At 71.0% G+C, this 13,208-nt stretch overlaps 1 protein-coding gene across 1 annotated transcript; it reads left to right on the top strand.

The window, feature by feature from the left end:
- Window positions 1-2,282: 2,282 nt before the first annotated feature.
- Window positions 2,283-3,723, top strand: TMEM250 (transmembrane protein 250). The gene is made up of 2 exons (XM_070066739.1): window positions 2,283-2,568; window positions 2,863-3,723. The coding sequence occupies exon 2, from the start codon at window positions 2,867-2,869 to the stop codon at window positions 3,362-3,364; it is 498 nt and encodes a 165-aa protein (XP_069922840.1). The 5' UTR covers window positions 2,283-2,568; window positions 2,863-2,866; the 3' UTR covers window positions 3,365-3,723.
- The last annotated feature ends 9,485 nt before the right edge of the window (window positions 3,724-13,208 follow it).

The raw sequence follows: 13,208 nt of genomic DNA on the forward strand, positions 1-13,208 counted from the left end.
GTGTGTGTGTGTGTGTGTGTGTGTGTGTGTGTTTGAAAGGCAGTGCTGCATGGGGGGGGTGTCTTCCATCCTCTGGTTCACTCCAGCCGGAGCGAAGCACTCTGCTGGACCAAGCGACCGTGCGGGCCACCTGGGCCCTGTCCCTCCCCAGGGACACAGCAGAAGTCCTTTCGGGAGGAGCCTCAGGCCCGGGCAGGCTGTGAGTCGGTGTCTGTCCCACGGGGCACCGAGCACCGGCCCTGCCCTCAGCTGTGGAGAGAGCCGGCAGGCAGCGGGCGACCCGACCCCCGGGGGCTCCCCCACGCACAGGCCAGAGCCCGGGGTTGGGCTCAGCAGGGCGCCCACCGCAGCACCCGGGGGCCTCCCCACAGCCCCGGCCGCTGCTCCCAGCGTGGGCCGCGTGCTCCGGCCATTCAGCCAGGGCAGGCCTGGCCACGGCCTCTCGAGGGCGGGCAGGGAGGGGACTGTCCACCCGTGGGGGTGCGTCCTGGCCACCTGTGGGGACCTTGGGGACAAAGGTGCCACTGGGCCCTGTGCAAAGCCGGTCCATGCAACTGGAGGTGTCAGTGCCCTCCCCCAGCCCAAACCCTGCAGGGCAGCCCAGGTCAGAGGTCACACAGTTCCCTGGGCCCTGGAAGGAACGGGATTGGGTTGGGGCGGCTCTGCCCAGCCAGGGCAGCCGCCCCAGCCTCCTGCTCTCCGGCACCGCCAGCCCCGTCCCAGCAGATGGCGCCAGCCCACTGCCCAGCTGGGGACCGGCCAGCGGCCCAGGAGGGTGGGGGCCAGTGGGGACCGGCCGGCCCTCCCCCTCCCCCTGGGGGCCTCCCCAGGCTGGGGCCCAGAGGGTCCTGGGGCCCACTGGCTGGGTGCAGAACAGGCAGCTTCCTGAGCCCCATCTCCAGGCCGGAGGACTGGCCAGCCGACCCCACGGCCACCTCCTCAAATCCCCGTGCCCCTCACAGGGGCCGCCCAGGGCCCTCACTCACGGCCCCTGAACCCCGGGAGCAGAGGGGACCAGAGCTTCAGATGGGCTGGGGCCGCACTGGTAACGCGGGAAGCAGGGCCCTGCTGGGAGACCCCCTCCCCACCCCTGCCCGTGCCCGCGCCGCGCCGCAGGCCCCCGCCCGGGCACTTCCGTCGGGCGGGCTTTCCAGGACAGACGGAGGCGGGGCTGACACAGCGCTGCTCCCGGCTTCTCCCGCTGCTCCCGGCTTCTCCCAAACGCAACCTCTCTCGCTCCGCCCAGCAGACGACCAGCCGGTCCAGGAGAGAGAAAGGCCGCGCGCGGCTCCGCTCCCCGGGGCTCGTCCCCGGCCCGGCGCCGCGACGCACCCGAGCACGGGCACCCACCCCCCGGGGCACCCACCCCCGCACCGGGGCCTCTGCTCTGCCCCAGGCCCCTGCAGCGTGGGGGAGACCCTGTGGGCCCCCCGCCCAGGCCTGGCAGGTGGAGCTCTCTGTCACAGCGCGAGGGAGGGGCCCACGCAGTGCGGCACACCTGGGACCCGCTCTCGCCCGCAGGGCTCCCAGGGCCCGCACGCAGAAGGCCCCGGGATCCTGCGAGCCTCGGGCCCCCAACCCCAACCCGCAGCGGGGCCGGCTCGTTGGTGCCGCTGGACACCGGGGTTCACGTCCCGGCTGCCCCCCTTCCGACCCAGCAGTGAGGGCTCCAGCCCGGGCCCCGCACCGCGTGGAGACCCGCGTGGCGCTCCCGGCCCAGCCCTGGCCGCTTGCAGGTGCCAAGATGCTCTCCCTGGCAGCCGCCTCGCAGCTGGACACGGGCCGCCGCTGGACACCCAGACGCCCCCGCCCTGCCCGGGCCGGGGTCGCTCTGCGGCGGGGGCTGCGCCGGCTGACGCCCCGACCAGCCGCGGCGGCCACGCCTGCTGCCGCTTCCTCCCGCTGGGTCTGCGGCCCCCGCGGGTCGTGGCGACGACCCCCGCCGCCCCCTGCCCATCTCCCGCCGGGCCTACCCCCGCCCCCCGCGGGCTCGCCCTCGGGCCGCGCCGCGCCGGCCGCCCCGGCCCCTCCTCCGAGCCTCAGGCCCGCAGCGGGACCCACGGCCACCGCCGCGCCCGGCCGCCCGCGGGCTCGCGCACGGGGACGCGCCCGCGCACTGTCAGCTGTGCTCCGGCGCGGCGGCGCAGGCGCAGAGGACCTGCTCGGGGACGACCCCGCCGGCCCGGCGTCTGCGCCTGCGCAGGGCGGGCCGGGGGGGCGTGCGCGGCCGTGACGTCACGGGTCGCCCGCGCGCGCGCGCACGTCCTGGGGGCGACGAGTTCCGGGACGCCGCGGGCCGGGCCGAGCCGGGCGAAGGGAGCCGCTCGTCGGGGTCGGACGCGGGCGGAGGGGGCGTGGGGCCGCGCTACGGCGGCCGCGGAGGGCCGCGCTACGGCGCCCACGCGGGGCCAAACGCCTCCGGCGGCCGCGCCCGCCGCCGCGTGAGGGCCGGGCCGCGGCACCATGCGGCCGCCGCGCCGCGGGAGCCCCGAGGGCCGGGGGAGCCCGCAGCCCCGCCGGCCTGCCCCGAGGTGCGGGCCGCCGGCGCCGCCGCGGAGAGGGCACCGGGTGAGCGGCGGGGGGCGCGGGCGGGGGCGGCGGGTGTGCGCAGCGGGCCCGCCCCGTGGCCCCTCTCGCGGCCTGGGCAGGCTGTCCATGGCGCCGGCGGGTGAGGCCAGGCAGCCGCCGGCCGGGTCGGGGGCTGCGGCGGGGGGGGGTCTTCGGGAAGCAGCGCCCCCGGCCCCGGCCCCACGCGCTCTGCCCCGAGCGCGCCCCGGGAGGCCGGGCAGGGGCGCGGGGGGCTGCGGCCCGCCCCGAGGCCCCGAGCCTGACCCGGCGCCCTGCCCCGCCTCTCGCCCGCAGGCCGATGCCGCCGCGGGGCCCGGGCGCCCGTGAGGCCGCCGCCGGTCGCCGCCGCCCGCGCCAGCGCCGCCGCGCCAGCCCGATGCCGGTGCTGCCCATCCCCCGGCGGGTGCGCTCCTTCCACGGCCCGCACACCAGCTGCCTGCACGCGGCCTGCGGGCCCGTGCGCGCCTCGCACCTGGCGCGCACCAAGTACCAGAACTTCGACGTGTACCTGAAGACGCGCTGGCTGTACGGCCTCATCCGCTTCCTGCTCTACTTCGGCTGCAGCCTGCTCACCGCCGCGCTCTGGGGCGCGCTGGCCGCGCTCTTCTGCCTGCAGTACCTGGGCGTGCGCGCCCTGCTGCGCTTCCAGCTCAAGCTGTCGCTGCTGCTGCTGCTGCTGGGCCGCCGGCGCCTGGACTTCCGGCTGCTCAACGAGCTGCTGGTCTCCGCCACCCACGTCACCATGCTGCTGGTCGGGGGGCTGGGCTGGTGCTTCCTGGTCTTCGTGGACATGTGAGGCCCAGCCGCTGGGGGCCGCTCAGAGACGCGGGGCCGAGCGGCTGGGCAAGGAGGGGGCCCAGACCCCGGCCGCCGCCCCGGCCCCAGGGCGCGCTGGCCCCCCGGGCTGAGGATGGCAAGTCGGCCCGGGCGGGGCCCCACTTGCGCTGCACACAGTCTTTTGCACTAAACTTCGCTGTCTCCTTGAAGCTTCGTTTTCTGCTAATTCGCTCGCGGTATCGGAACCCCCCTGCTGAGGGCGCAGGGTGGCGGGAGGGGCGCGGCTGTCCCCCGCTCCCACCCCACCGCCCCGTCTCCAGTGCCTGGTCGATTCTTTATGAGGTGAACCACTTGCATTAAACCTATTTTTTTAACGTGTTTCGGAGTGACTGCCTGAGCTCGGAATCGCTGAAGTCCGCGCAGCTGACCGCCATGGGGGGGGCGGGTCCCAGGGAGGCGCAGGCCCGCGAAGGGGCCTGGGACCTGTGCACCTGTCACTAATGTGGGAGGGAGGGGCCCGGGGCCCGTGCACCTGTTCTAATGTGGGAGGGAGGGGCCTGGGACCCGTGCACCAGTCACTAGTGTGGGAGGGAGGGGCCTGGGACCCGTGCACCAGTCACTAGTGTGGGAGGGAGGGGCCTGGGACCCGTGCACCTGTCGCTAATGTGGGAGGGAGGGCCCTGGGGCCCGTGCACCTGTCACTAATGTGGGAGGGAGGGCCCTGGGACCTGTGCACCTGTCACTAATGTGAGAGGGAGGGGCCTGGGACCTGTGCACCAGTCACTAATGTGAGAGGGAGGGCCCTGGGACCCGTGCACCTGTCACTAATGTGGGAGGGAGGGGCCTGGGACCTGTGCCCCTGTTGTTAATGTGGGAGGGAGGGGCCTGGGACCCGTGCACCTGTTCTAATGTGGGAGGGAGGGGCCTGGGACCTGTGCACCTGTTCTAATGTGGGAGGGAGGGGCCTGGGACCTGTGCACCTGTTCTAATGTGGGAGGGAGGGGCCTGGGACCTGTGCACCTGTTGCTAATGTGGGCGGGGCCTGAGTTTCTGAGGAAGAAACAATGTGAGCAGCTAAGCCGGCTGCGGCCTGAGATGCAGGGGGGGCGGGGGGCGAGCCTAGAAGGGGACCGGCGGGCTGGCTCCTCACCTGCGGAGGGTGAGGGCCAGGCCGGCGGGGCCGTGGTGGCCGGAAGCGGCCTCTGCTGCTGCGGCAGACTGCACGGTGTAGGCCTGATGGCCGCGTAGAACCCAGGAGAGCCGCCACCCCGGGGGCCAGTTTGCTCTCCCTGGCTCCAGGTGATGCCAGCCCGAGACCGAGCGGGGTGGACGCAGGGTCCTGCGGTGGCTGCCTGCACACGGTGTTGCCTGCTGTAGGCCAGGTCTGGCGCCTGGGGGGCCCAGCCCCACCACCAGGCCTGGGGGAGGCCGGCTGTACCAGTCCAGCTGGGGCTGGGATCTGAGTGTCCACCAGGCCCAGGGTAGCGAGGTCCCTGCCCACGGCTGCGCATTTGTATTCCGCTGGCTAGGAAGCTTGCAGTGGCCCGGGCAGGCCTTGAGGGGTCCCCACTGAGCAGCCCCTCTGTGGCTGAGACCTTCCCAGGGTGTACAGGGCTCCCTGGGGCTGCGCTCCCCGGTGCTCCCCAGGCCACGGGCACTGTCGTCACATTCTGGCCCCTGGAGACCCCGCAGGAAGTCGGGCTCCTGGAAGGGCTCCAGACACCACTGGTTGAGGCTGCTGGAAGGACTGCCAGGCTCCCCAGGGTGCCGCGTGTCGGGGGCTTAGGGCCAGCCCGGGGCCCCTAGCAGCTGTGCCTGTGTCCCCGGGGACCTGGTGTTGGGCTGAGTGGATGGACTTGCTCGCGAGGGCTCTGTCCCCGTGGGCAGGCAACGGCCGCGTGCTTGGAGGCTTCTGGCTGCCGGGAGGGGCCCACACAGGCGAGGCCCAAGCGTGTGGCCGTGGTGGCCACGGTGGCCGCCTGCCGCGGTCCCGGCGAGTGCGTGGCAGCTTCGCACGGACCTGGAGCTGGCGTGGAGTCAGCACTGGTCCAGCAGGGCAGCCGCCGGTTCCGGAAGAGGACGATTCCGGGGCTCTGCTTAGGGGACGTGGGACAGGTGCGTGATGACGACCGAAGTGGGCACCTGCAGAGAAGGTTCTGGAGTTGGCAGAGCTGCCTGGCCAGCCACCCCCGCCCCAGCACCGGGTGGGGGAGGGGGAGCGGGAGTCAGGAGCTGGGCACCTGGGCACTAAACCCCCATCCTCAGCCCGGGGCTGGAGCAGTCCCAGGGCCTGCAGGGGAGGAAGGCCGGGGAGGGGGGGCTGGCAGAGCGAGGGGCCTGGGGGCGGTGAGACACATCCCCCCAACACACCAGGATAGCTGACAAAGAGTGGGGAGTGGGTGTGGCTTGATGGATAAAGCCGCCACCTGCAGTCCCGTTCCCAGGGTCCCACTTCCCATCCAGCTCCTGCTAGTGCACCTGGGAGAGCAGCAGAGGACGGCCCAGTGCCCGGGCACCTGCGCCACGCGGGAGACCCGGAGGAAGCTCCTGGCTCCTGGCTTCCGCCTGCTCCAGCCCTGGCCGTCGTGGCCACCTGGGGAGTGAACCAGCAGGTGCACGACCTCTCTCCCTCCCTCCCTCTCTCCCTCTCTCCTCTCCCTTCCTCTCTCCCTCTCTCCCTCTCCCTCCCTCTCTCCTCTCTCTCCCTCTCTGTCTCTCTCCCTCTCCCTCTCTGCCTCTCTCTCTGCCTCCCTCTCTCTCCCCCTCTCCCTCTCCCTCTCCCTCTCTCTCCCTCTCTGTCTCTCTCCCTCTCTCCCTCTCTCCCTCTCCCTCCCTCTCCCTCCCTCTCCCTCCCTCTCTCCCTCCCTCTCTCCTCTCTCTCTCTGTAATTCTGACTTTGAGATCTTAAAGATCTGAGGAAACCACAGCGGGGGGGGGGGCTGGAAGAAGCCCCCGCCCCCAAGTCCAGGCCAGCGTCCTGGGGCTGCCGGGGGCCCAGAGCCTGCATGGAGGGTGCTTGTCCATTGGTGATGAGAGACAGGTGCCAAGGAGCCAACGGGGTGGGTGACGGCCCCGGGGGATGTCTGGCACAGCCACCACTGGCGGAGGTGGCCTCCTCGGTGGGCTGTCCCTGTGCCACATGGAGGCCGTGGCACCCAGGCAGGACACAGGCTGGCACGAGCCCCTTCTGGAGGTCGTGACCCTCAGTCCCCCGCCTCGCCGGGAGGGGACACGGGGCAGGGGCTAGGCAGGGTGGGTGGGGCCGGGCCCCTGCACTGAGCCGCAGGCTGGGCGGATGCGGGAGCTCCGTGACCTTGGGAGGCCGGCCCCCTGCGGCCGTGTGGTGGGGGGAGGCGCGGCGGCTCCAGTGCTGACTCGGCGTTTTCTGGGGACGGGAGCCGTTGGATCCGCAGAGGCGCCTGCGGCTCTCTCCTCCCTCTCTGGCCGTGTTTGGGGAGGGTCCCTCGCTGTCCCCTCGCCCCTCCTGGCCAGCCCCACCCTGAGCCCTGCTTCTCCCGCGGGCGCACTGCGGAGCCATGTTCCAGAAACGCCCGGCCGCCAGTTCCCAAAAGAGGGAGCTGCCCCCCCAGCCTCCTGCCCAGCCGGGGACGGGCCGGCCACAGCTGATTCAGCGCTCCAGGCGCCCCTCCCCCACCATCCGGGCAGCGTGCCCGGGCCTGCCGGCAGCTGTCACACGGGGCCTGTGGCAGGGCTGCATAGCTCGAGGTGTGTGGCCCGCACTGCGCCTGGAGGGGGGGGGCTGCCGAGCGCACCCCCCCATGCAGCCGCAGAGCTGCGCCTGCCCCAGGAAGTCAGCTTGGCTCTGTGAGCCCCGGCCACATCCCTGAGTGTCTCGGGAGTCCAGGTCAGGGCCAGCCATGGCCACCTGCCACACTGGCCTGGGCGAGGCTGCAGCAGTGGGCAGAAGCGTCCCCACCCCACCCCAGCCAGGGCCAGGGGCCTCTCAGGCAGCAGGGGAGGGGGCGGGGGGAGAGAAGCCCCTGGGCCCAGCCCTGGGCCTCTGCCCTCGCTTTCGCTTTTCTCCTCCCGGGGCCGCTGGGCAGTGGCTCCCGCTGTGTTTGGAGAGCGGTTCCCGCGGGCTCCCGGAATGGGGGGCTGGGAGCACACCCCTGTGGGGGACAGGGGCCTCTGCCAGAGCCACAGTGGGGTCTGGGAAAAGTGCAGGGGGCCCAGGAAGGAGCGGCCACTGGGCAGCAGGGGTCAGGGGTCAGGGGCTGGGCATGGGTGGGGCCTCCCAGGCACCTGTCTAGGCCAGGCGGTGAGGATGGTGTGAGGTCAGCTTTCTCTGAACGCCGGTGCAGGAACCGGCTCAGGAAGACCCTGGGGCCGGCCTGGGTGGGGGGTGCTGCCCCCGGGCTCCCAGCGCCCGTGTCCTCCCCGCTGTGTCCACCTCAGCCCCAGGGCTGACCCGGAAGCTGTTTGGCTCAGGGTTCGTGGCGTGGGCTTCCCCAGGGGCCAGGCAGTGAGTGGCGAGTGTCTGAAGCCAAAGGCCAGCAGTCCAGGCCCTGACGCAGGTGCGGGTCCTGGCCCCCAGGCCACGGCCTGTCCATGGCGGGGCCCCATACAGCCTCGGGCTTGGTGGCCGTGCCCAGCGCCCATCCTGTGCAGCCTGGACCTCCTGACCGAGCGACGCCCCCCCGGGGACCCACACAGAGGCAGGGGGCGCCGTGGGGCGTGCAGGCAGCGTGGGGCACCCCCGCCCGGGGCACTGGGCCCTGCCGGGCTGCTGCCTGGGTTTGCTCCTCAGAACGCCGGGGTCTCTGCTCCCCGCCCAGGGTGGTTTTCCCCGTGGGTTCCTCTGGACACCAGCACCGTGACGTCACGGTGGCAGGGGATTTGTGTGTTGGCAGACTGCACTGTGGTGACCCGGCTGTCTCCCGGCTCCCGAGATGCACGGAGCATCCATCCGCACGGCTCCGCCCGTCGCCACCCCTGGGGTCCGGCCTCCCGGTGCCCTTGAGGACCCCGGAAGCTGCGGGGTGGCCCTACCCCAGCCTGGCTCTGGCATTCCGACCAGGAACGCCCGTCGCTGGGCAGAGCTGGCAGGAGGCCGGTGTTCCGGAGACCCTGTCCTCCAAGACCCGGCCCGGCTGCCTGCTGCGCTCTTCCGGCGAGATAAGGGGGAAGAAACCCAGGGAGACCGGCCTCTGGCCAGCAGCTGCTGGACTGGTCCTCCCGGGCCAGGCCCCGCCTCCCTGGGGCTGCTCCCAGGCAGGGCCTGCGGGAGGAGGGAGGTGTGGGTGGTGACCGGCGCTGGGGCTGCCCGCAGGGGCCGCCATGCTGCCAGGGCCCTGGGCTTCAGGACCGCAGAGGCTGGTGCTCGGGACCCCTGGGCCCAGACTCTCGGGGGACGAGGTAGGGCAGGCCCCGGGGGCAGATCTGGTGGCTGTGGGCCAGGGCAGCGCCTGGTTCCTGGCTTTTGTCCTCAGGGACGTGCCCGGGGTCCCGCGTCCTGGGGGTCAGGCTGCGGGGGAGCGGGCCCTTCTCTCGGACATCGGGTCTCGCCCAGCCTCCAGTTCCGAGCGGGGAAGGCGTGCAGAGGGGGCAGGCCCGGGCTCTCAGTGACCGCGGGGAGGGGTGGGCGTGGCTTGCAGAGGCCATCTGTGCCCACAGCGCTGGCCGTTGCCCATCCTGGACAGGCAGCCCTGGGAGTCCTTAACCGGTCTCGCCAGGTGCCTCCAGCTGCTGCCCCAGCCCTCCCCGGTCCTGCTCAACGCCTGCATCCCCCACCCGCGAGCCGCCCGGCAGCAGTGGCCGAGGGAGGGGGCGCGGCGGCGCCCAGCGACCTCCGCCCGCCCCTCATCCGGAGGCAGCAGCTGCTTCACAGCTGCACTGAGTGCTGGAGGGAAATTCAGGACGAAAGAGGAAGATTAGAACCTCCGATTTAAACCGAGGGGAGGCTCGTGCTGCCCTAATTCCCGAGCCAGGGCGTCACGGGTTCTGCAGCCGTGGACGCGAAGCCACTCACCCACTTTTCCTCTGCCGTGCAGACTCGCCGGGTCCCCACCCGACGAGCGGAGCCCCCTGCCTGCCCGAGTCCTCCCAGGGACCTGGCTTGGGGGCCGAGGGTCTGTGGTTCCTCCCACTGGGACTCTGTGGGCATCTGTGGGGGGGCAGAGGGCGCCCTGGGGAAGGGCCTGCCCTGCCCCCGCCAGCTCCGCCCAGGCCAAGCTGGCTCTGACCCCGCATGTGCCCTTCTACTTCTTTTTAAAAATATTTCTCTATTTGAGGCTGACGGAGAAAAGGAAAAAAAGAGAGAGAGAGAGATCTACCCTACACCCACTGGTTCGCTCCCCACAAGGCAGCAACACCTGGGGCTGGGCCAGGCAGAAGCCAGGAGCCAGGAGCTCCATCCGGGTCTCCCGCGTGGGTGCAGGGGCCCAGGCCCTTGGGCCGTCTTCTGCTGTTTCCCAGGCCACAGCAGAGCCGGATTGGAAGTGGAGCAGCCGGGACCCCAACGTGGGAAGCAGCCGTCACAGTGGGGCTCAGCCTGCAGGACCATGACCCCCCCCCAGGGACCGACAGACGCTGTTGAAGCAGCAGCATGGGGGGGCGGGGCGGCCCCCCGCTGCTCGGCTCTGCTGCACCCCGATCTCTAGGGGGCGAAGCCGGGGAGCAAGGCCAGGGGCCTGGGATTCCGACTCCGCCCCCTCAGCCCCAGGGTGACCGCCTGGCCCAGGCTCGGCCTCCGGAACTCGCCCGGAAAAGCCTAGGAAGCTGAGACCCTGCAGGGAGGCGGGAGGGGCTGCTTCTCGCGTTCCGGAAACCTCCAGCCCTGTGAGGCAAATCCGCGGCGGGGGAGGGGTGGCGCTCCAGGCGCTGGCAGGTGCACAGCCGGCGAGGGGCGGGCCTTCCGCTGGCTTCGGGGCCGTGCTTTTGATTTATTTATTTGAAAGGCAGAGATGCAGAGCAGGAGAGAGAAAGAGCTCCCTCCGGGTCTCCCTGGGGGTGCAGGGACCCAAGCACCTGGGCCTCGTCCACTGCTTTCCCAGGTGCGTTAGCAGGAGCCGGATCGGAAGTGGAGCAGCCGGGACTTGAACCGGCGCTGCAGGCAGAGGCCCCTAGCGTGGACTTCTTTATTTATCTCTTTCTGCTTCACCTGCTATGTCACAGCACTGGCCCCCAATTTATCTTTCTGCACCTCAGAGAGAGAGAGAGAGGGAGGGAAGGAGGGAGGGAGAGAGAGCGGGAGCGCTCCTATGCACTGGTTCACTGCCCCACATGTCCTCAACAGCCAGGAGCCTGAACCCTGTCCGGGGGTCCCTGGTCGGGGGCAGGGCCCTGCTCAGATCCTCCCCTCCCTCGGCCCACCTGGGCTGCCCCCGCCGGTGGTTCCCAGCCCTCCACAAAGCCAGGAGCCCGTCTCCTCCAGCCCTCACGGCGTGGGGGGCAGCCCCCGTCCCACAGAAACCCCGTTCCTTCCAGCCTGGGGTCTGACCCAGGCGGAGCCCCCGGCCCCTGGGGTCCTGGCCCAAGGTCAACGCTGAGTCCCCAGATCCGGGGCTGGGACCCCCGTTTCTGAGAGGCCTCGGGAGCCTGGAGTCTGGAGGGAGGGCCGGGGGCCAGGACCCAGGGACGGGGGGGGGGTCATCTGGTGGGCTGGGCCCCCGAGCCACTGAGCAGCGCCCAGAAGAGGTAGGTGGCCAGAGGCTGCCCTGGACCGGTGGTCTGTTGGATGCTGACCGCAGTGATGGTCCAACCCCGTAGTGGTGTCGGACCCCTGGCCCCAGCTGGCCCCAGCAGGCCGTCACTGGCCCGCCCCCGGCGCCTCATCTCATCCTCAGACCTGGCTTCACCCAGGCCAGCCCCGCTCCCACCTCCCGTCCCCCAGAGCCAGGAGCCCCCGACTCCATCTGCTGCGTGGGTGCAGGGACAAGTACTGGAACAGAGGGAACAGCTGGGACTCGAACCCACGCTGCCGTGCGGGACGCAAGCAGTGCTGCGGGTGTGGCTGTGTGTGGTGTGCATCTCTGCGTGCGTGTGGCGGGCATGCATGTCTGTGCGTGTGCTGCGAGTCTGTGTGTGTGTGCATGTTCTCTGTGTGTGCTGGGAGCTAACCCGGTCTCCAGGCCTGGCTGTCTCTGTGGAGGGCTGCATGGGGCAGGGCACGGCGGAGCCACCAACACCCGTCCGGAGGCCCTGGAGAGGGGACGTCCCCCAGGAGGCGGCCAGGCTGAGGGGCCCCGGGGAAGCCCCTGGCGGAGTCCTGGGTCCTGCTCTCAGCTTGGGGTGGACTTCCAGGAGGAGGGGAGAGCCACCTGCTCCCTGGGGGCTGCTGGCTTCTGGCCCTCAGAGGCAGGAGCTGACCCTGCCCTACAGCAAAGCCGGCCTCTCCCGCGCTCTGCGGTTGAGGCTGAAGCCCACAGTGGCGGCACGGCGGGAGGGGGAGGGGGAGCGGGATGGGGAGGGCCCTGGGGGCCATCAGGGCTCTGCTTGGCCCTGGCCCTCTGTGTGGGTCCTGAGCCTTGGAGAGAGGAGCCACCTCCTTGTGGACCTGCAGGCCCACCTGCCCTGGAGCTGCCCCCAGCACCGCGGGATGCAGCCCCCAGGGACCCCACCTCTGTTTGCTGTGGCTGTGACCCCTGGGGCTGCCCCCCCCTCCCCAGGCCCTGTGCCCTCTGGATCAGCTACAGGCCAGGAGCGGACCCCAGGTGGAGAGGGGGTGAAATCGGACAAGACTCAGGGGCGTGGCAAGCCATCAGGTAGGGACGTGAGGTCACACAGGGGCATGGTGGAGGCGTGGTCTTCCAGTTCACAAATCTGATCAATTTTAACCTGTAGGCCTGCCTACTTCGGGGGGGGGGGACACAGCTGCGAGGCCCCCCCCCCCGGGCAGGACTGTGGTCCCCGGGCTGCCCAGCTGCCAGCAGCAGGCTGAGCTCAGTGAGCCCGGACCGCTCAGGGAGGGGCTCCCCGCCACGGCAGGCCGAGCTCAGCTGCGTTTTCTCCCTCAACTGGACCTTCCTGGGCCACGAAGCTTGCTGTGAGCACGGCCGGGTGCGGCACAGCTCAGCTCGGGCACGGGCCTGGCGTCCTGGGGCCGGGGCGCCGCGGGGTCTCGCGGCCATCGCCCAGGGTTCGCAGCTGTATCTGCACCAAAGTAAGCGTCCCTGTGAACCCCGTTTTTTCATACATTTGCATTTTCCCCGAATATTTAAAACAATGGCTTGTTGATTTGAAAGGCAAAGAGAGAGAGAGAGGGAGAGAGAGAGGGAGAGAGGTCTTCCATCCGCTGGTTCGCTCCCCAGATGGCCGCAGTGGCCAGGAGTCAGGGACTCCCTCCGGGTCTCCCTCGCAGGTGCAGGGGCCCGAGCACTCGGGGCGTCCCCCGCTGCCATCCCAGGCCATCAGCAGGGAGCTGGACCGGAAGTGGAGCGGCCGGGACTCGAGCCCTCCACCCCAGGCCACGCTGGGCGCAGGTGGCCTGCACCACCACACTGGCGGAGCTCCCCACACCAACAGCGGCCAACGCCCCAAGCTAGGAGGCTCTCTTGTCTCCCAAAGCCTCTCCAATGTTTCCCAAATGTCCCTCATTCAATTAGCATTTCTTTAACAACAGCCGAAGGCACAAGCCAGTGTGCTGCCGGAGCTGCCCCCACTGGACCCTCCGCGGCCACCTCCCGCCTGCAGGGACCCACCCAGTGGATGGCCCCCTGTGGCCCCTACCCAGGGGGAGACCACAGAGGCTGCCCTCGCGCTCAGAGCCCCTCCCCAGCCCCGTGTGGCCACGGCCGCTCACTTGGAGGCGGCACAGCTGGGGGCAGGGGCCCTGGGACCGCACTTCGGTGGTCTCAGTGAGTTCCTGGGGGCTCCGGGCCACGTGCAGCCCCCCGGGGAGGGCA

The sequence above is a fragment of the Oryctolagus cuniculus genome, chromosome 1 (genome assembly GCF_964237555.1).
Source record: "Oryctolagus cuniculus chromosome 1, mOryCun1.1, whole genome shotgun sequence".
In the NCBI taxonomy this organism is placed as follows: Eukaryota; Metazoa; Chordata; class Mammalia; order Lagomorpha; family Leporidae; genus Oryctolagus; species Oryctolagus cuniculus.